General features: G+C 48.5%; 1 protein-coding gene across 1 annotated transcript; it reads right to left on the bottom strand.

The window, feature by feature from the left end:
• Positions 1-7823: 7823 nt before the first annotated feature.
• Positions 7824-18173, bottom strand: LOC144137986 (uncharacterized). The gene is made up of 2 exons (XM_077670018.1): positions 17752-18173; positions 7824-9042 (listed from the first exon to the last, which is right to left on the bottom strand). Exons 1-2 carry the CDS (start codon positions 18034-18036, stop codon positions 8068-8070), a joined length of 1260 nt encoding a protein of 419 aa, XP_077526144.1. The 5' UTR covers positions 18037-18173; the 3' UTR covers positions 7824-8067.
• Between the last annotated feature and the right edge of the window lie 5451 nt (positions 18174-23624).

Here is a 23624-nt window from a genome sequence, read left to right as displayed (position 1 = left end):
CACGTATAAGTCCGGGAAAAAGCATTTAGATGCAGATGCCCTCTCACGCTGTCCCTTATCGCAATCGGCCGTGTGCTTCTCGCCGGCAAGCAGGCCTGCTTTACCCATGGCGCCCATTGCTTACTCCACGGTTGATGACATCAGTCTCCCGGCCAAACAGCGCGCCGATACTTTTTGTCGCAGAATAATCGATCGGATAGACGGTTCCGCGCGACCTCCCAACAGCCGGTTACGTCGCCAACTCCAGAAGTTTCGGCTTGAAAACGGAGTTCTGCACCGTTACAGCCACCACCCTACAGGGGCCAGGTGGGTCCCTGTCCTACCTCGGGAGCTACGCGCAACTGTGTTAGAGGCATTTCACGATGATCCGACAGCAGGACATCTCGGGTTTGACAAAACCTACGATCGCATTCGTTGTCGCTTCTTTTGGCCTGGGATGTCGACATGCGTGGCAAAGTACATTTCTTCATGCACCAAATGCCAGCACCGAAAACGCACTACGACTCCGCCAGCCGGGTTGCTACAACCGGCACCTTGTCCTTCGGCGCCCTTCGAAGCTGTGGGCATTGACCTGTACGGCCCGCTTCCCAGCACACCAAACGGCTATCGCTGGATAGTGACTGCTGTCGACCATCTAACCAGGTACGCCGAGACGGCTCCTCTACGATCTGGCTGCGCCCAAGAAATCGCTGACTTTCTGCTGCAGAATATCATCTTGCGCCACGGTGCACCCCGCGTCCTTTTAAGCGACCGCGGCAAGGCCTTCTTGTCCCGAATTGTGGCTGAAGTGCTTCAAGCGGCAGATACGATTCATAAACCAACCAGCAGCTATCATCCTCAGACGAACGGCCTCACTGAACGCTTTCACCGGACTCTCTCTGATATGCTCTCTATGTATATCAAACCAGACCACACCAACTGGGACCAAATTCTTCCGTTTGTAACCTTTGCCTACAACACAGCAATTCAGCGCACCACTAGCTACTCACCATTTTTCTTGGTTTTTGGCCGTTCCCCTTCCTTCTTTATTGATACCACTTTCTTATCTGCACCGGTCTCTCCCGTTACCCCGTTTTCTGACCAGTTCATCTCCCGGGTTAACCACTGTCGACACCTAGCCCGCATCCACACTGAAGCAACGCAGCAGGAACGAAAAGCTCATTACGATGCTCAGCACCGCAACATCGAGTTTCATCCCGGTGAAGAGGTGCTTTTGTGGACCCCGATACGATCGCCGGGCCTGTGCGAGAAGTTTCTGAGCCGCTATATTGGTCCATACACCGTCATTGAACAAACTTCACCTGTCAACTATAGAGTGTCTCCTGCAGTTGCCTCCAACGACCGTCGCAGACGTGGAAGTGAAGTCGTCCATGTTTCTCGTATGAAGCGTTTTACCCAGCGTGCGCCTTAGCTACAAGCGTCCAGGCGGCCGCTTCCCAGCGAGGGGGGGAAAGTGTGAGCGTTTATTGGTGCCTTGACTCATTAAGAAGACTCATGGAATGAATTAATTGCCATTCGCTAGTGGGACCAATCTCTCACCTCTACATACCCATTATCATCATCATTTGTGGATTATCATCATCGTCTGGGCTTGTTCTGCCGAGTCACTGAGTTCCCGGCGGGCTGAGTAAAGAGACGTGCCTTGGAATTACCGTTCCCTTGTTCCAGCCTGCTTTCCTCTTACAATATAGATAAATAACGGCAATTTCTTGCTTTTGTATACGTTAACTAGATCCCAGCGAATATATAATTTGACTGATTTAAACTTTTTATTTATGTCATTGACTCTGCGGACCCAGTATTCTGTAGAGAGAAAATGTCGCGCAACGTTTCTTTTTCACTCTCGGACTATATTTTTTATAGAATGCTGCTGATTCGAAGTAACTGTCATACAAGACACTTCAGAGGTTAAACTCGATAGGGGCAACAACGCTAAGAGGGCTCTTGTGGACACAAACACCACTCCATTTCTTTAGAAGGATCTGGCCACCCTGGTGCTGTAGTTGACCCCCACCTCCCGTGACTGACCCATCTATCTATCGGCCCTCAGTCCCGAGCGTCGGTAGAGACCCTCAACACGGCAGCGTCAGGCCAGCGATACAGCAGAGGGTGCTAAGACCACGGCGGCCGCTTTTCTGATGGAGGCGAAAAGCAAAAACGCCCGTGTGTACGATTTCGGCGCACGTTAAAGATCCCCAGGTGGTCAAAATTAATCCGGAGCCCTCCACTACGGCGTGCCTCATCGCCTGAGTTGCGTCGGCGCGTTAAATCCTACAATCAATCAATCAGAGGGTGCTAAGAATGTCTGGGTCCGGACAGGCCGTCTGTCTAACTTGCACTTGGCAACGTTCAACGCGCCAACTCTGTCTAGCGTAAGAATCCTAGCTGTACTGCTGGAAAAGGTCTCGGATATTATGTGGGATATCATAGGGGTAGGTGAGGCTAGAAGAACAGGAGTTGGTTTTGTGGAATTCAGTAGCAGTCATATTCTGTGCTTCCGAGGACGCCAGGAAAAGAAAAAAAAGCAACGGGGTGGGATTATGGATCCACAGGAAAATGGCTGGGAACACAAAAGAATTCTTCAGTATCAACGAAGGCTTAGAAGCTGTTGTGATCAAGCTAAAAAAGAGATACAGGATGAAGATAGTACAATCCTTTGGACCAAGGGCCAGCTACGACGACAAGGCCGTAGATACTTTCAACGAAGAGGTCGAGGCAGCAATCAATAAGGTAAGAACCCAATGCACAATTGGGATGGGAGAGCTTAATGCAAAAGTAGGTGAAAAAAAGCAGTGGAGATATCTGTGAAAAACATTGGAATGGGCACTCCCAACGGTCGGGGATATCCACTGGTTGGATTTGTGGAGGCCGATAACCTGAGGTTAATGAGTACATCCTGCTACAAACGAACGACTAGAAAGTGAACATGCAAAACTCCCGACAATGCAAAAAAAAATGAACATTTCTTCTTTTTTAATTGACAACCCAGGTATGATATAGAACGTAGAGGTGTTAGACAACATACAGTGCAAGAATCAGAGGATGGTTAGGTGTCAAGGAAGGCTAAATCTCCAAACAGAGGAAAGGAACCTTGTAAAAACTAAGAAAGCTAGCATGGAGTAAGTCAGAGCTATGACAAAAAAATTTAAAATGACCCTTTAAAACAAACTCCCGTTTTTAAACAGGTAGAACAATATTAGTTTAGACAGGATAAATGAGAATCTAACAAAGTCACCTGCCGAATCCGCAGCAGCTTTGGAAGAAACAGAATGTAGAAAACAAACTAGAAAACAAACTACAAAAACGAAGGATCAAATTGCGAAATGTAAGAACACGGACGTGCCGAGAACGGCAAATCAAATTGAATTATCAGAACTCGGACTGTTCATCAACAAAATTGAAAAGAATGACATTTGTGAGTACAGCAAGGCAGTAATCGAGGGAACGCTGGAAATAGGAGAAAGCTTAAGACCAACTAAATAGACGATAGTTACAAAGTTAAAGACAAGCAGGGCAATATAACCCACATGGCAAAGATATGCGAAGTAGCCGAACGATTCTACGCCAGAATACATGCGAGCGACGGTAAACCAGGGGAAACTACTGAGCGTATATACTTCAACGTCAAACTAGTATCTGAAGAGGTGGTATGAAAGGCTCTCGAGGGCGTGAAAAGACGAAGAGCAGAAAGGGTTCACGTTTCACCGTGGATTTATTAAGGGGGGGAAGCGATATTGTACTGGAGAAACTTGCCGCCCTTTTTTCATAGTTCATAAGTACTCTAAATGTGCACATACCCTGGAAATACGCCAAATGAATTCTGATTCACAAGAATGGAGATACCAGGGGCCGTAAAACATAGACCCACCAGACTACTCTCAGGTGCTTAGTATTTCCAGCGAGAAAATTTGTGGAGGAAATACAGAAGCACATTGGTAAAAAACTGACTAAAGCCAAAAAAGGATAACGTCATCTCCGCAGCGAGGTCTGCTGGTGGATTATGTACGATAATTAGAGGTAATTATGTGGACGTGGTGTGGTAATCACGTGCGTCGGTTTTCATGTGCTTATTCATGATAACTGTTAATGCTGGGAAACAAGTTCTGCGTGGCTGCTACACCTCTCCCAAGTAGGCTTATTTCTTGTGCTTCCTTATATTGTGCTACTTGCAATACGCCCCGAACAAGGGCCCGCAGAGGCGTAGCCTGAAATATAGTTCAGGGATTTTATACGTCAACGAGAATATAAAAAAAATAGCAGTGGCTAAGCTCGGCTATGCCAGGATATACGAAGCGTGAGCTAAGGTTCTGCTGGTTATTCTTCGGTTTCCTGGTTGTCTAGGAGTCGCTGATTATCATACTTACTGCTCCTAAAACGATTTGCAATCCAATACAATGCAATCTAGTCCGGTCCGGTCCAGTCCAGTCCAGTCCAGTCACTGCTCCTCGCGCATGGGCAGCATGGATACGGTGGCCAGCCGTCCTAGCACGGCTCTCCAGCAGTCACGCAAAACGGCTATCAAGCGGCTCCCGTACAGCGTCAGATTTGGCAACCGAGGCGCACAGTTGGGCACGCGCCAGCGCCAGCGTGTCTGCAGCGGCTATGACGTCACCCCTGCGGAATGCGCAGACCGGCGAATGTGCGGACCCAATTCTTTACACACTCGTACTCCAAGTGAAATAAATTTTCAATCCAATCCAATACAATCCAACTTAATCCAATCCAAATGCAATCTAATCCATCAACCCAAGGCTCCTCGCGCTTGCTCAGTACGGCCCTTCAAGGTTCACGGGAATCTGCGTCAACCTCGGCCAGTGTAGGTTACGCTACAAAATTAAAAAAAGCAGGGCAGGCTGCGCTGGTCAACTAAACAATATCTTAGTCATTTTTCTAAATGCATTAATGAGGGGGTGTCCTGACACTGAAACACCAGCCCCCGTCCTGGCTTTGCTGCTGACCGCTGTCGACCATTGCGCATTTAGAGCATGTGAAGAATGCCATACGTTCCACGCACTTACGAGAACCACAAACGTTCGCCTCTCCGAGTTAAACAAGAATAAAAACGCTCAACTAACCTTTACATGACCCGATTTCAACGTACATCTGGCCGATGTCTTCCAGTTACTGCACAATCGCAGACCGTCTAACAGGCCAGCGTGGTATAGTGGCGCTGACCTGTTAGATGGGTCAACATACTAGTGCTGTACGTACGAAGCAAACGGCAGCAAAGCCACTGTTTGTGTTCGCAATCCCGCGTGGTGCGCGCTCTAGTTTATTTCACCAATTTGTACCCAGATAATACATTCGCATACCGGCCTGTACGTTTAGCCCGCCCTTCAGAAGTCCGCCTGCCTCGATTTTACTCGGTGCCGGGTTCCAGTTTTTTTTTGGGGAAACCGATTTGCCGGTGCATATCAACCATCAGCAAAACAATTGAAACTTTTTCAGACATTCAGGCCATGAAGGATTTCGTCTAAAGAGCAAGGTGTATGGCTTCAACAAATGGCGCCTCAGAAAACGACTCCACCTAGTGTGTACCGCCCTTCCATGGCGAATACACATCTCGCTATTGCAATGAGAGCTTTTCACACCAGCGCTGAACGACCGCAGTGATGCGACTTTGAACTTTGTGCAGGTTCAACATCCCAACAATCAGCCGTGAATTACCGCCCTCCACGCATCCTTACCTTTCGTCTGGGTGGATTCTCGGCTGGATACGTCCGCCTGCTGATATCCGACGCCACCGCAGCATAACCGTCCAGTGGAAAAACACACTTATATGTGGTGGCGCACCTCTCGTAGCACGGTTCGTAAAAAGCGTGGCCACAAAGAATGCACATCAGCCTCGGCATGTTGCCACACGTGCTGCAGGTCCTGCACGCAGGAATTGGCTCCACGAACTTCAGGGGCTTCCTTTCGAGGTACTCGGAATACCCAACTAGCGCGAAATCCCGTCCTCCTGGGGCCATATCCAAACGCGTATGCGGCCGCCCTACTCGTCGCATGGGTAAGAAATGAGCACGACAAGGATCGGTAGCCTTTTAAGGTCTGCCGCTGACGTAAGGTGTTCGAGTCAGGAGATAGGTGAGCCCATATGGTACGATAGATCTGCCCGCGCGCCGTGTGCGGGTGCTCGATAGGCGGAGTTCTTTTGGAGTTTCTTCATTTTAGTGTGAACAATGCGCTTTTAGCCTAGCTTGAATGCACAGAACGTACAAAAATTGGTGCAGCTTGCAGTATAGTCGTACAAGGTTGGAGGTACAGAAGAACTGGGGGCCCCTCTCCCGGAGACCAAGAGGTTGCACTTCACATGGGTTTTCGAACTTACCGCTGAATGAATGCATGGCTGGTAGGCCCGGATTGTATTTTCCGCAACCTTTCACATCTCTCCCGCAGTGGGCCGCGTTAGCACGCTGTACAGTGCGCGTCAGGCTTGTCTAGGGCAAGCGAGCGCGCGACTTCGAAGCATGCTGGCGACGTCTGCTGATAGCCGTTGGGTTAGAGATAGCTTGCCTTTGCGCGTGCGTGGATCTCGGACACGCTCGGGCGGGTCGTCATTTAGCTTGGGCCTCTCAAATTTGCAGACGCCCTCGCCCGCTAGGTGCGCTTCTGTGCAGCAGTGCCAGGCGTAAGTGGTGGCACCGGAGATAAGCGCATAACTTGACGCTGGGCATTATCACACCAGGAAGTCACGTAATCGCAGAAAAGGTTCGACCGAAAGCACTCCAGTGCATTCTTGTTGCGTCATTTTCTTTTGTTACGCCTGTGAGTCAGAAGATACGTGACTGCCCGCGGTGACATAGCACGGCGTCACACGAGGCGTCCATCTGGCCTTTCACCGCTCACGGCTGGCACTTTGGAAGATCAGCGCCCCTCGTGGGTGGTGGCTTCTGCGAATTAGAGTGGCCTATGCGAAACAACGACCGGCCCGACCCTGCCCGAGATCCGCGCACGCGCAATGGCAAGCTATCTCTAACCCAGCGGCTATCAGCAGATGTCGCTAGCAGGCTCCGGAGCCGTGCGCTCGTTTGGCCTAGACAAGCCTGACGCGCACTGTACACCCCGCGGCAACCGGCATCGGCAATTCGGTGTCTGTGCTCCCAACTTCAGGCGCGCATGCATATGAACTGGCCAAGACAGCAGCACGCGAAAGATCACGACACGAACGCTGGGCAGTGTGTTCTCGAAGGTAGAGCTGAACGACGTCGGCCACTGCCCACGAGGCGCACGCTCCCGCGCACTCGTCTTTTCTTGGCATCTTTGCCGAGCTCGTCACGTGCCCCAAGCCCATGCACAAGTCTGGACGACGCAGCTGTACACGAGCCTTTGTGCCATGTGTTGCGCATTGACTTCACGATTTGAAGGGTGCCTGGAGGCTCGGCGTAGCCATAGCCTCCGATTTCCGATCGTTAAGCTACGCGAAACTGCGCCAGAGGTTGCTATGCGGCTTGAAATAACGTCATCGCTCCGCGAGGTACGTTGGTGCGACGGACTGATAACGCGCGGATTAAATAGCTCCGCTGTTAAAATGAGGAAACTCCAAATTGGAATTCTTCAATAGTCTGTACGCATTCATGAGGCATGTTCAATGGATGCCAAAAATCCTCTATGCAATGATTCACTACTATGCCTGTTCATACGATGCCTACGTCTCTCACAAGTCACTATCTCGTTAGTAGTGTACACTATGTATCGAGAGCGACACATTGTGTTCACATTTACCCTCTCACCCAATAAACCGCTAACTTTGGTGGGCATTTAGTTTTTCCCAACACGATGTTTTCCCCATTGCTTGCGAAAGAAGAGACTACACCGCACAGAAGAAAATGTTTGTGCGAACTTTATTTCGAGCAAGCCGTTCCGAACTAGGTGTACTCTTAATAACACTGTGCTTTATCTTCCGTATCTGTATAGTCACGCAGCTCGGTGTTTGTATCGCAATAACGATGCACACGGAAACTTAAAACGCTGCCGTCTTACAAACGTGTAGTTGTACAATTTTCTGTTATGCATGGACTGTCCTGTCTCAGCAGGATTTCATCACCAACTGCACCCCTATTATTACCCTCACAAGAGCACCTCCAGCCTTAGGAGCAGCTGATCTCCCTTTGAGTAACCATCCCTCTCTATGTCTCCCAGCTCTATCTCGGTGCACGAAAAATGTACGGGGGTGTTGCTGCTTTTTATCGGTCTACAGTAACATTCCCTGTAATTCTCAGACAAAGCCGGCGTCGCAACACGATGCAATTCTTGTCGCGTATCGGGGTGAATAATGCTGAGCTTCAAGTTTTTTGTAAATGGCCACTCAAGAAACTCGTCTTCTCTACTCTCGTGCAGTTGAATTCTCAAGTGAAGATTCAAGCTGTCACCATCTTTCTGGAAAATTATTCCCCAAGACATTAGGTAGCGAAGTAGATATACTTTTTTGCTCATGCTCAGAGACCAACCATATTTCAGGGCCTTTTCTTTGAGTGCTGCATATCCCTTCAGAACCCACTGATGCGTTCTTGGGTCACTTGGAAACGAACTCAACACTGAGTGTAGGGCGGTCATCAGGGCTTCGCTTTTTTCGGTGTAAAGGGCTTTTATCTCAGCTAAGTTGCGATCTAAGCGATCAATAGCCTGGACTGATGATCGTTCAAACTTTTCTGCTAGTATTCCAAACTGTTCTTCCTGTGCTTCCTTCAAATAATTAATGTTGTGGCAAACTTCAACAAGTTTCTCGTTGTGGGAGCCGCTCTCAAGGGACAGTTGTGCAAGCCTGACATCTAGTTCGTGTACTCGCTGCTCTACCTGCCTTTCCAACGCTACCAAATGTGAATTTTCATGGTTGTTGGTCCCTCGTGGATTTTCAGCTGCCGTGTGCAGTACAAGAGTTCTACACCGGGATTTCAGGTGTGCACAGATGTCGCGGCTCAGCACATCTGCCGAGCACGTAGGGCAGCAGGTCACGTGGTGCTTGCAGTCGTTGCGAACGTGCTCGGCGATCTGCGAAACAGGAAGGACGACAGCGCAGCCGTTCGCTTCGTTCCAGCAGTGAACCTACGTGGAGAGAAGACACAAGCAGTGAGAAGACAAGAAGACGACATATTTGTGTATGTTTTTTCCACGTGTCACTTTTCATGCATGGCGTTTGTAGCCAGCAGGGCTAGTGGCTGACCAGGCCATTACCCAACCGGCATGGGTCACAAAATTTTGCCTGAATCAGTTTCGGTGCCGACGTGGTGCTTATGTTGCTGTAGTGCTATGCAGTTAAAAGCGCTGTGCATAACTACTACCCTAACATAAAAGTTGTTCAGCTATTTTCATTCACCAAGGTCGAGTCAGGACCTGTACCACCGAGCGGCCGACGTTCGCCGGTTCTCCGTTCGTGCCTTGGTCATTTTGAAACTTACCTAAGAGCCCCATAAGCGTTTCCCACAACAGGCTGAAGCGCTACCCCACTGAATCTCATCTATTGGTGACATTTATGTAACTGAGTGGCAAGGCAGACAACGCCCGAATACTTTCCTTTAAACGGCAGAGCCTGGGATGTCATTCTTTCTGCCCGACGCAGAAAAAACTGACGCAGCAAAAACGAAATCGGATGGTGTCACGAAAGGCGATGGGATCACATATAGAATACGGCATTTGCAATGCCGGCAGAATGCCTGGCGTTCAATTGATATACGAAAATGAATGCAATCCGTGATTTCCGGTAACGAGTTTTTGGATCCGACCTTACAGTAAAACGTTTTGTTTCAACCAATTCAAGAAGCTTAGGAACCTACTTCACCTTAACATCAGTTATTGTTCGCGATATACGGCCAATTCTTAATTAGTAGGATGCAATCACCGACAGCCCCTCACATATGTCTTGAGACTTAAGGTAAGCAGTACATCATCATCATCATCACCAGCCTATCTACGACCACCGCAGGGCAAAGGCCTCTCCCATTATTCTCCAATTACCTCGGTCCTGTGCCAACTGTGACCAATTTATCCCCGCAAACTTCTTTATCTCATCTGCCCATCTAACTTTCTGCCGCCCCCTGCAACGCTTGCCTTCTCTAGGGATCCACTCCGTTACCCTTAATGACCAGCGGTTATCTTGCCTTCGCATTACATGTCCTGCCCACGTCCATTTCTTCTTCTTAATTTCTACTAATATGTCTTTAACACCAGTTTGCTCCCTGACCCACTCCGCTCTCTTCCTGTTCCTTAATGTTACACCTATCATTTTCCGCTCCATTGCCCGCTGAGTTGTTCTCAATTTAAGTTGAACCCTCTTAGTGAGCCTCCAAGTTTCTGCCCCGTAGGTGAGTACCGGTAAGATGCAGCTGTCATACACTTTCTTCTTCAGCGACAATGGTAGGCTGCTATTCATTATCTGAGAATGTCTGCCATATGCACCCCACCCCATTCTGATCCTTCTAATTATCTCTGACTCATGGTTTGGATCTGGGGTCACAACTTGGCCTAAGTAGATATATTCGCTTACCACTTCCACTGCCTCGCCACCTATGTCAAACCGCTGTGCTGTCCCCGAGGTTATTGATCATTACTTTAGTTTTCTGCATATTAATTTTCAGTCCCACGGTTCTACTCTGTTCGCCCAGTGCGGAAAGCATGCTTTGCAATTCGTCCCCCGAGTTACTTAGCAAGGCAACGTCATCAGAAAATCTGAGGTTACTGAGGTATTCTCCATTAACCCTTACACCCACCTGTTCCCAATCCAACGTTCTGAATACTTCTTGTAAACATGCTGTGAATAGCATTGGAGAGATTGTGTCTCCTTGTCTGACACCCTTTCTTATAGGTATTTTACTGCTCTCCCTATGGAGCATGATCGTAGCTGTAGACCCATTATAGATATCCTCTATTATTGTTGCGTAATGCTTAACCCCTATATATAGCCTTCATAGATTATGAGAAAGCATTTGACTCGGTCGAAACCCTAGCAGTCATTCAGGCATTACGGAACCAGGGGGTAGTTGAGCATTACGTAACCATAAGCAGTACAATGGAGTAAAATTTGTAGGTTGTTAATTAAGAAATTTTTGTAAAATTTAGGAGAAAAAATCGAAAACAATTTGGGCTGTAGAGACATTTGACATTTCATTGAGAAAAATGTATATTTTTTTCCTGCAGCAAAACGTTTTCTGATAACTGCGCTAGAGGCGTAACTTGAGCATAAAACTTACAAATTGCCCGTCATCATTATTTTCATAGATTGACGTTGCAAAATTTGTCCCCGGCGCGCGGGCAGATAGCGGCGAGGATACACCTTGTCGCGTTCCAAATTTTAACACGAAATTGTCTTCCCGGCTACACCAAGATTTCGATGACGCCATATCCGTCACGGAAATGACGCCAGGATAACGAACACAGGAGAAACGCCGGGAAAAGTTTCATTGCCATGGATGGTGCAGCCGTCTAGGAGAGGTGCAGCGAAGTAGCGCATCATGACGCTAACCAGCGCCGACCGGTGGCGCTGGTTAGATGGTGCCAACGGTTGGAGCGGAGCGCTTTCCTCGGTACCTACGGAAACGATGTGCGGTACAAAGTTGCAACAGCAACTCCCGTGAGCCTGACGTTTCACTGCACCATTTTCCTCTCATTTCCACAGGTAACGCGAAACTATGGAACGGGGTTTCGTAAGGAGATGTGTATATATACGTGCACGGGGTTTCGTAAGGAGACGTGTTGCTGCTTCGAAAAAAAAAGGTCTAAAGCTTTGTTATGTCACAGTTATCTCATGATTTCACCTCAGGCTGGCTCGGAGCATATACCACTCGAATTTAAACGATTCGCTTTATTTGTCTATCTCAGTGCCTTCTCTATTGCTTTACAACGCTTGTAGTGATCGTTGCTTGCCGCAATTGTATGCACAAGCATTATTTCCATCGCAAACTGTGTTGTGCTGCGCCGTGCTGCGCTGCTGCCAGATCTTTCCTGCTATGTTCTTTTACATACTGCCGTCACTTTCTTTTGCCTTGATCCATTTTTCCTCTTTTTACTTATCTGTTGCGACACTTGCCTAAACAATGCAACCAGGAAATTGCAGGCGTGAACGCTGAGTGAAGTTCTGTGGAAACCCATGTCTACTTCATAAGACGCCGGGACCGGTGCGGTGTTCTCGCTGCACTTTCCTGAATCGGCATGCCTGCGGCCCGGGTTTCTGCGTCAAGATGCAGTTTCTATTTCTTTTCGCTTGTTTCGAAGTAGTTCTGCTGTTAAGACTTTCATTGCTCATAATACTGTGGGTTACGGGTAAAGTAAAGTTTTCGGCGCGTAAGGAAAAATCATGAAGTAGTGCCCACGAATACTTTGTACCTATTGTATACGTGCTGATTTTGCACAGTGTGGTAAAGTTGTTCTACCTTTATCCTGGAATAAAATTCAAATGTCTTGATTATAGTATGACTATGCGTTATTTCGTGTCTTAGAACAGAAGTCAAGCAACCGAGCAAGCATTATATAGCCTTGATGTATACTTAAGGCCCTCACGCAACCCGCGTATGGGCGACGCAATTAAACCCAGCAGTGGCGTTGGTAGAAATTTGTATCGGGGTGAGGAGTGGGCCCGTTTTTGATATGAAAGGGGGGTCGGGGAGAGTGGTCAAGTGTAATTTTGTGCTTTGTATCCGATGGGAGAAAAAAAATTCCGGTCGGGCGGGGGGTACATGCCCAGTTCCTTGTTCACTACCCACTGCAATAAAAATACACAACTGATTGCTTTTACACAGCAGTGGAATGCATGAATACAGAATAAAGGTTCAGAGAAAATGCAAGATGTTTTTATAAACACCGAGGCGAATCATACGACAGTATGCTTAATTACCTTTCTCTAGTCACTAGTCTGTACCAGTTAAAGGGACACTGAAGTGATATGTAAACATTGTGGGATTACTAGCGCAAATTGTAGTCCGGAGTCCCCAGGCCATGTTTCGACCACTCTAGGCGCGTTTACGCGATTTTATTTAGTAGAAAAACTAATTCGAAAATGCTGTCCTCCTCTCTTTACGCTCGCCCATTTTCTGTGGCGTTTTCGTGTGACGTCAGGAGGGGATGAGCTGGCAATTGGCTGCGCCACGGCTGCGCTACTGCACGGCTCCCCGGCCGACAGAGTCAGTCGGCCCAGCGTTTCGTCCGCCGGCCGCCGGCAGGTCGTCGCAATCAAGGAGGTTAAAAAAAAATTGCTTGGTTGCAATTCGTTCGCTTAGTTGAAACGAAGCCAGGACACGTTTGTGAATGGAAGAATGTGCCTTTCTTTACTTGGTTTGTTTGTACACTGTATCTAGCTCCAAGTCAAGTTCGCTTCACAAAAGTGCTGCACAAGTGCACATGCGACGCTTCGCTGACTGGTACGCCAGTAGGAAAATATAAGGCCTCTTGAAGGCGGGAGAAGAGTCAGCGAAGTCAATATAGGTACTAAGAAAATAAAATCAACTGATATTTTTACCGTACAGCGTAAAACTAGGGCGCGGGAAGCACTTTTTTGCGCTGGGCGAACAAGCACAGCGGTCAGCAGCACGACTACGCATCTGCGAACGCTTTTCCGTCTACGAAATGCAATTGCTAGACGTGAGCTACTGTGGAAACTCGGGCGACGCTTACTGCACGATCGCAGTACAACAAATAGTCACCTAAGCTGCTTGAAATGCCAAAACTAAATAAAAGTGTAAACCGGTTGTACAATATATACCCTATCACGGAGCAAGATATAAAGAGGAGCGCCGACTGTGGCCCAGAAAAAATCTTTTGCTCGGGCCGATAATGTCCACGCGCCGCCGGCCGCCCAGCTTTCCCTTTGCTCTCTTCCTCCTTCGTTCGCCCTCTCGTCGCTGTGCCTCTGTACGTGGCTCTTCCCTTCTTCGCTCTCCCCAGAGGCATCTTTTCTTGCGCAGCGACGTGTCTTATGCCTGTCCTACTATGCAGGGGGCATGCGTGCTCGCGCGGAATTTAAACACCCGTGCGCGGCCGCAATAGACGGCGCAGATAATCGCACGCCGCCGCATACATGGCGATCGCTTATTCCCGGAACGTTTAGTCTGACATTATGAATATCCACTAAAAATATTGTACTAACCCAGCACATGTAAGACGCAACTGAACGACAACGACTTCAGAAGCACCAAAGAATGAGCAAGAGTAATATGAAACGCCACAACATAGTCTAGCGTGATTATGCTTACGACGAATCGATGCAGCGCAAAGGCTACCCTCTGTTGTTACCCCGCTCTCCGGCCGCGTGCTCAATTTATGCTGCTTCTGCGCACGAACAACGCTTGCGAGGGTCGCCCGGAGTCTCCATCGGCAAACGGCAAATGATGCACATTTCTGTGCCAATGACTGAATTGGACGGCTGCCCTGTTGTATCAAGTGTACAAAAACCCTGTCAGCTTGATAAGGAACCCAAGAATATCAAACGCATACTTCATTTTAACTCATGCCGCAACTTACCGCCCGATGTTCACTGTCGCTCTACGGTCGTGTTATCTCGTCGATAACACCGCGGTCTCCAAATAAAATGCTGCGATTTGTATGGCTGCAATTTTTTGGCCTGCCAGGGTTCCCGGAGTTTTTTTTTTTTCGTTAAGTGGCTGACCAGCAAAACAACCGGATCGTTAAACCTTTTCTTTCGGCGAGTTATCGCGAAATGAAAGCTTGTGAAAAGACCGCACTGTCAGGGACTTGATCTTGAGCAGATTGCTACGTCGCAGGCAGTCGCGGGTGATGTTATCGCATTTCTGTTCTTTTCTGATGAGCGTGCAAGTGCAGACCCGTGTTCTAGGCGCACTCTGTTTTGGACGCAAGTTGCAGAACTGCGAGAAAGCTGAGGGAACTTTTATAATCGCCAGTGATCAGAACCAGTTGCTCCTTTCGCCTTTTGTAAAACCTGTTAAAACACAGCCAAATTGGTATTCCCAAATTTACAAAACGGAGCCACATTTTCGGCAAGCACCGCGCAAAAGGTAGTGTTTGTATAGCAGCCATATCTTTGCATGTGGTCTCTATATTTTGTTTTCCCGCCATGCAAACCAATCCTTAACGTATCTTTGCCGTACGGCCACTCAATTCCTTCGGGTGCGTGTTACCCGGAAGGTGCTGTAGAACAAGTTAATCAACTGTGCGAAGGAGGCGCGCAATGAACGCGAAGCGGCGCCAAAGCAGGCCCAAAGCAGTCCGTGCCCAAAACCACGGCCGCTCGATGGAAACTAGGTCCATCGAGCGGCCGTGCCAAAACTATATATGTATACCGTCGCCGAAGCAGACGACAGAGCCGACGGAATGCGTTCCGCCAACTCGCCCGCCGGCGCTCGGGGAACGCCGGCCGCTTAGCCGCCGCCGGCTAAGGTTCCTTTCGCTGCGCCATCTACATTGTGCTCCGCGAGTTATGAACATTAAGAGCCCGCCGGAGAGAGCGAAGTCGGCGCTCCTGTTTATCTTGCTCGGTGTACCCTATATTAGCAAAGCCTTCGCTTCCCGCTCCGTGGCTTAGTAGTCTGGGGCGCTGGGTGTGTCACCGCAGATGTTTCGCAAGTCACGAGTTCGAATCCCCGCGGGTACGTGCTTTTTTTTTGTAAGTTAACTTTTTTGTTTTCCGCCGATGTTTTCTATATTGAGTTCACCTTTTTTTGGGCCGCAACGTTCATGGCTACACGAACTAGTTCACAAAACGCGCGCAGGCTGGCACATGCATGGCGCGCTAGCGAGTTCTCGTTGGCGTGCTGTTGCCATAAGCACCGACTGCTTGCAGGCAGTGGGCACAGGCCAGAATGAACAGACCCTTGGCCTGGTGCTAACACGCTTTTTACGATACAGGCATGAGGGAGGCAAGCTCCAATTATGGGGGAAAAGTGCATGACATTTGGGCGTCTACGGGTACGCGGAGGGCGTTCATGCACTGCGTAGGTTTCGGCTAGTGAATACTACGATTCCAAGCCGTCCTAGGAGGCTTATCTTTATGCATTTTTACAGCTGACAACATGGCAGAAGCGCGGTACGATGATTACTGAGTCATTGAGAATGCCCATCCAACAACGCCACCGGTTGTGTTTTACAGAACCGAAACCGAAACTTGTTTGGTTGCTCACCTTGGGCATCGTCCAATCACGGTGCCCGCTCCTCCTAACGTCACAGCTTTAGTTGGTGCGGCCGCCGCAAACCGCGCATGGTAGTTTTTCTTCTTTCGCGCTTTGTAAAATAATTACCGATTTGTCAATTGTAAAAACGATGAAAAGTGTGCTAATTTGAGCCAGTCTACACAGTGCAAGCAAAAACGGGAGCTTGACAAATTCACTTCAGTGTCCCTTTAAGCTGACGTTGACTTGAAGCACACACCCCAAGGGCTCGCCAGCTTGCGTCAGATGGCGATGACATGAGCCCTCAGCGTTCAGAGGCCTGCTAAGGCTATTTGGAAGTCAAATCTTCCCGCTAATGCCACCAAAATGACGTCACTTCCTGACCGGATCTTGCATCACATCCTGTTTAGTTTTTGTTCTGCCGGAAGTGTTCCCTCCTCACACAGATGGCGCTAATCCCCATTAGCAGCTTAAGAGCCGCCATTTTCTGAACGTATAGTCTTGTATGGAAGCTTCGCTACCAGTTAAATTTACCTTGGAGAGGGCTTGGTTGGCCGGTCCGGGAGATGCGTTTGGCATTGTAAAAATACAGGAGGCTATTCTGCCACGCGTCTATTCATAGATCGCGCTTGGCGTGCAATTTCGCCCGTCCCGACCACCGCTCGCGTGCTCCGTTTAACTTCTGGAGCACCTGTACTTATTTTTCCTGATCCACGCGTGTATTGCTCGATGTAAAACCGTTCTTGCTTCGATATTTTCAAGTACCCCTTTTGACACAACGGAAGCCCCGTTTAGCGTGAGTTCGTTTGTCCAGAGATCTTATCAGAGCTTTGTACTGGACCGAACGATCTATGGTGGGGAACTGCATTAGAACTTTCTTTTGAGGAGGCCAACGATTCCACAAAGAAAGTGTTCCTGTAAAACACATCCCGACGCACCGTTGCACATGAGCAGTTTTGCGGGCCGTTCGGCGTTGGCCAACCGCTCCGCCGGTGCCGCTAACCCAGAGACGTGGAGCAAAAAACGCTGGGGGAAAATGAATCGAACGCCCCGCCATAACACCGTGCTGCTAAGAACGTCATATATGAAGACGAAGCTACACAAACGTCGCTTACAAATGCTACCACGGAGCGGACAGCCTTCGATTCATGGTGTGCTATCTGGTAAATGAATTCACAAGCTCAGCGTATGCGTGGTTTCCTCAGGGTGTTTAAAAGCGGCTGAATGTAGGACCGGCTCAAATGAATCGCACCGCTTATTCATTTAGAGGCTCCTTTTACCTGCGCTATGGCGCCAAGAAAATTTAGGTTATAGCGTGCATAATGTCAATCCGAAAAAACGGTAAAGGACATTTAGAGAAAATAAATGTATGCCAGTTGTCTCGATTTCGCAATAACTCCGGGATGCCGATCTTTGTACGAACAACTGCATATTTTCCCCCAATTTCATCAATTGCTGCATGCCCTCCAGCTGCCCCGTCAACACTTCCGGAGGAAGCATCTATTTATCAGGAGAAAGAACGAGAATGAGCGTGTTACAGGACACACAAAATAGTCAATACATTCGCAATTTGAACCAGCAAATACACGCAGAGCAACGACTTGGAAAACGTGTTCACTTTTGTAAGAAAGCCATCCCTTTCCTGATAACATTCAGTCGTATAGATAAACCCCCTACGCCTCACCTTTCGGATCAGTAGCTGCTCGACCTTGTACTCCTTCCTGGTGACGTCGTCTCTGCCACAAACATCGCCGTCCAGAGGACAGATGCATTCTGAAGGGGTCACGAAGCTTTCGAAGCACTGTTGGCAGAAGGTATGGCCACACATAAGAGTATAGGTCATTCTCGGAATGTGGCTGCACGCACTGCAGATCCTGGACGAAGGAACGGGATCCGCAAACTTCAGTGGCCTCTTTTCTAGCTCTTCCGAATACCCAACCAGTGTGAACGTCTGTCTGCCGTAAGCCATGTCCAAGTGCGAACAGAGACGGCGGGCGTATTCGATCACCGTAGTCGCTGCAATGGCGTACGGGGAGCACTACTGCAATCGGTTTCCTTTCAAGCTCTGCAGCGGACGCGAGCTGTCTGGCTTCCGCGATAAGCGCGTCGATATGCTCCGATAGCTGCGCCGTGGATGTCGAACGCCTTCTAGATAGGGTGAAGGCCTTCAGAAAGGGCCAGAACAATCTAATAAATTACGCTCGTTTCACTTACACGAAATACATAAAATATAAAAAACGTCACCACGACCACGAAAAAGTGTATAAGCACGTTGCACTGATGTTTTCCGCCCGAGCAGCAGCGCCATCCTGACACAAACTGTGCTCATCGCCGCCTGTTGTAATGCCATGTTCAGACTACCGACGTAAGAGCCATATCGCGTGTTACGGACGTAAAAAACAGCGTTTCACGCAGTTCGGTTGGCTGAGACGTCATATGGCGTCCTTATTTATTGATATTACGACAGTTGCGACAACAGTCTGAACCCTGCCTAATATTCAATTTATTTAGGCGTCGCAGTCTGGCTGCATTGACAGCCATGATTATCATCTGAAGTCCCGGGCCTTCACAAAAAAAAGACCTTTTATGTTAGCAAACGCTGAAACGAAAGGAGGAAAAGAATGAAGTGGCGCAGAGGACAAGACGTTAGCCACTTATATTGTAGCCTACAAATCAGGTTGTACATAACAAAAAAGCCAAGTGGGGACCAATGCATTCTTAATGGCTGACTTTTATTACGCCTTGCCTCAGTGTTACTCCCGTAGAACGTTCCCACAGACCTCTGAGGAAATGGGGTAATACAACTGGTTCATAAGTCCTACTCCTTTATCGATTCCCTAGCGTGCGCTACAGGCGATTGATTAAAAAATGTTGGCTCCAATCCACGCTGTGCAGGTGGTTGGAAAGCAAAGCTTTAAACGACACCCACAACGATTGCACAAGCGACGTCCCTTGAATTCACACACGCGGCTCTACAAAGAGTGAAACCAGAGATTCTGCCAGTCGTTACCTGGAATTCACGGGGGCGGCGTCCCAAACGCTGCAGCATCGGACACTGCGGCGTAGAGCGGCAGACGTCGCTGCTGTAGCCCGGCCGTGCGTCGGTAGGAAGAACACGGAGAGGAGTGTCTTTCGAAGGCTGAGACAGCGGAACCTAGGCACCCTGATGTGCTGGCTGGGAGCTACACCACCGCCGGACACAAGCGCAGACAGCGAAACAATTCGGCATGTCAGCTTAGTGACTCCTATTTATACCGTTTAAAACTAGTCGGCTTAGGTACTTTGAGAACAGCGAGAAAGCTGAGGGAACTTATATAACCGCTATTGATAAGATCCAGTTGCTCCCTTCGCCTTTTTTAATACCTGTTAAAACACAACCGAATTGGTATTCCCGAATTTGGAAAACGGGGACCCATTCGTGGCAAGCAGTGCGCCAAAGGTAGCGTTTCCCTAGTGGTCTTCACATTTTGTGGTCCCATCCTGCAAACAAAATTGTTAACGTATCCTTGCCATAAAATTACTTAATTTTATCGGGTTCGTGTTACCCAGGAGGTGCTGTCAAACAAGCTAATAAATCCGTGCAAAGGCAGAACACAATGGACACGAAGCTGCACCAAAACAGGCGCCTTTCGGTACCATTCGTGGTGTGCATGGATGCTTCCGCCAACAGAAGTAGACTTAATAACGATGGGCCATCAGCATAATAAGGTGATTGGAAGTCTAGAGATTTTGCAGTATATACTTGCACTTCAGTGCCAAAACAAAAAAATAAGCGCGAGTTGAAACACTGGGCGAAGCATACAGACCTACAGATACTTTGTGGGGAAATAAATCAGTCCTACCAATAAACAGACTGAGTTAAACAGAACAGAATCTTACTTCGATAGCAACGTTGCACCAGTGCAAAATCGTCTTGGAAAGCCTATCTTCTATAGGACGCGTCAAGGCGACGTGGCTTGGGTATGACTCGCGCCAGCATAGCGTGCGTGCAGCGCAATCTTTTTGTTAGGATCCTCCTGCCACAGTATTCGTCTGGAGTTGCGAACAGCTCGCAACGAGCTCTTCCTTGGTGAAGTGGCGCATGGTTCCTTCAAATGGCAGTTAACCGCAACCCTTTGTGTGTGGAAAGCTCTGCACGAGATCGCTAGCTGTTCGCCAATGACCTAAGCACGATCAGGTAAAAAGGTTACCCCTGCTGACCGCTTCAGCAGCAGCATGTCCTGGAGTTCATTTCTTGCTCCACCTGAAGAAACTGTCAGAGAACGCTAAACTGCCCCACGTTTGAAAAAGTAATGCTGCGAGAATTCGTGTTGCCTGGCACCGTGCCTCATATAAGACGTATTTCCTCCCATGAGGCTTTCAACTTGAATTGCAACTACTACCGGAAAACTTGCCTTTTGTTTTCGAATTCAAGGCTCACCTGTAACGGCATGGTGGCCTATTGGCTGGCTAAAGTACTAGACAACCACCCGCGTACTGTTGACGTCGAAATTCGCAGTTGTATGATCATGCATGACTTCCATGCTGCAAAGACATCTCGCTCCGTAACGGTATCAACACGTAAGGTACGCCATAGGAATAGCCGGTTTGCGCAAAACACGGATTCCTAAGAACGTAAAGACGAAATCCCATTTGTTCGCATCTTTCGTTATACTGTTGAACTTTTGGCCGAACTTTGTGGCAGTTTCCGTCACCACTTCACCAGCCCCCTGGACACAAGCCTCCGAAGCTCGTTGTGCTCCCTGGTCTTCGTCAGCAGTCTCCTGTTTGCCCTCGTATATACCTTAACCTCTCGAAAGAGCTCGGTTCGCGCGTGCATCGGGGCCCTACATACCCCGGTGCTGCATGTCGCCGGCCTTTTTCGCAGACCCCCTCTATTCTTTCTTCTACACTGCTACTTCTTCTTTTCCGGCTATTGGCCAAATTTTTGTTCCACGTACTTTTCTGTGCCGGACAACACAAGTGCTTCAAATATACGTATCTAAGGTCTTGACGATAAAACCGACGGCAGCGGTTTTATTGTGTAAGCACTGTCGTGAGACTCCCCCCAGAAATGTGTCCGTCTGTTCCTCCATCCGTTGGTCTCTGCATATCGGGTGCCACAGTGCGCTCGGTAGGTATAGAAAAACCCTTTGGACTATTGAAAAGTTTAAAAGGCCGCGTTGCTTTAGGAGCTCTGTGCCCGTGCGCTACAGGCACAGCGGTAAGGCTTGGATGGTGCGCGATTTATTCGGGGATTGGCTGAACGAGTTCGACGGTGACATGCAGAGGCAAGGCAGGCGCGTGCTGCTCGGGATGGATAACTGCTCTGGGCACCACGTTCAAACTTCGCTGACGGCAGTGACCCTGCTTTCCCTGCCACCCAATACCACTTCGAATGTGCAGCCGCTTGATTTGGGAATAATACGGGACTTTAAGGTATCGTATTGGCCCCGCGTTGTGGGGCGCATGGTCATCGCTGTTGACCGCCCGGACCCCAACTTGCCGTTTCAAGGTTCGCTGTATTCAACTGCAGAGATGGTGAAGGCTGCCTGGTCGTAGGTGACAGCCACTGGCGTGCCGAATTGTTTCCGCATGGGCGGCTTCGTGTACACACAACCTGAATCCGACCCTGATGCTTCCGATGGTCAGTCCGGTGGCGATTTGTGGGAGCGAGTCATCCACTCCGACATGGTGGCTATGACCTCGACTGGGACGATTTCGTTTGTGCCGATGAAGATGTTGACACTGCGGAATCGTGCGCGAACGAGGGTATCGTTAATGAAGTGCGGAGGAATCGTTAATGTTAATCGTTAATGAAGCGACGCGGAGGAATCAGACGCGAACGACGGCGAAATTTCCGTGCCTGCGCCTATAATCGCTCCTGTTTCAATGGGCTACATAGAGAACCTTAAACAACTGGTTTACGCCAAGGGCCTCCACGAAGGTCACGCGGCTGCTCTAAATAAACTGGAGGCCCCCTAATAAAGTCTGCACTGCAGAAACAAACAGCCACCACGGACTTGTTCGCGAAAAAATAAATTGTGTTTTGACATTTTTTTTTACTGTGGTTCATTTACTTCGAACTTCGGGATATAATGAACGGAGGCCGTGTGACGCTCAGGTTCCTTATAAGCGGGCTCGACTGTATTAGATGGATGCGTTTACAGAAACATGAACAAGTTAGTTTCGTGCATAAAGTTAAGGAGTTCTCGGAGAAATCTGAATAAAAAATCCTGCTCTTCTTTTTTTTATTGTTTGGTAACCTGTAATCTGTTGTAAGTTGCCTTTATCGGCGAATTGTGTTTAAATGTGCGAAATATCTTGTTGTTATCCACCCCATGTAATGCCTGCTAGGGGCTTTAGGTTATCTGATGATGAATAAACTTTATTTGAGACCAGGTGCTGATATTAGCGCACGCGCCTGGTAGGGTATCTGAATAAAAAAAATGGCCCATGCACTCAGCGTTGTAGATCAGGAGGGCGGCCAGGATGGGAAGCGGTTGCACGAAGGTTTCCATTTGAGCTCAATGGACACTACATCGCCCGATTATTCATCGAACAGTTTCTGAATCATGCCGATATGACGTCTTTCCCTGCAAGGGGGTAAAAGACTCCACTGGTAACCGTGCTGCTGCGTCTACCTGCTCCATTCAAATTCATTGGAAAAACAGAAAACGCAGCATCCAACATCCGCAACGGCTTCATCCACACACCTGTTTCTAGCACCGACAGCGCGCACCTGCACTAGCTCCGAAGGCCATTTTGTTTTCCCGTATATACGTGTGTTCCTGGGGGTTGCGTTGCGATACGAGTTTCATAATTTGTTCGACGCTGTCATCGTTTCAAGTAATTTGAGGTGGGTATGTTTCGCACTATGACCCCTCCACGTAACTGGATAGCACTGCGAAGCAATATTATTTCATTGAAGAATGCCTAAATGGTTTGCACCAATGCGATTATATATTATACGCCTGAGAATCCTTACCTTTCCGCACGATGTTCGATGTATTTTACCCGCCTACTGCTACACTGAGATTTCTCAACCGTTTGCGTGAAAATACCATCGTCTTAAACAGTCGGCTTGTTTATAGACGTAAAGCAATAAACTACCAGAGTGGTTAAAAAAGAAATGTGAAGGTTTTTAATATAAAATAGTCAAAATGTTCTAGTCTCAATACAAGAACTGTTGCCAAGAGAAATAGCAACAAGGCGAGCAGAAATACCTGACGAAGCGTCAACCTTGCCCCCTCCTCCCCCCCAGAAGAACCTCTCATAAGAAGATTTCCAAGGTATTCCAAGTGGCCGACCAATTCTACGCCAGGCTACATGCGAGCGACGGTAAAGCAGGGGAAAGTACTGAGCGTATATGCTTACATTACAACGTTCTCGGGGGCATAAAAAGACGAACAGCTGAAAAGGTTGACGTATACCCGTGGATCTATTGAGGGAGGGAAGAGATATTGTACTGGAAAAACTGACAGCCCTGTTTTCAGAGTTCATAAGGAGTCTAAAAGTGCACATACCCTGAAGATACGCCAAATGAATTTTGATTCATAACAAGGGTGATACCAAGGA

The sequence above is a fragment of the Haemaphysalis longicornis genome, unplaced genomic scaffold, assembly GCF_048455015.1.
Source record: "Haemaphysalis longicornis isolate Haplotype H1 unplaced genomic scaffold, Haemaphysalis longicornis Haplotype H1 scaffold_5, whole genome shotgun sequence".
Classification (NCBI taxonomy): Eukaryota; Metazoa; Arthropoda; class Arachnida; order Ixodida; family Ixodidae; genus Haemaphysalis; species Haemaphysalis longicornis.
The sequence above is the reverse complement of the archived record's forward strand: the minus strand, read 5'-3'. Positions and strand labels throughout refer to the sequence as shown.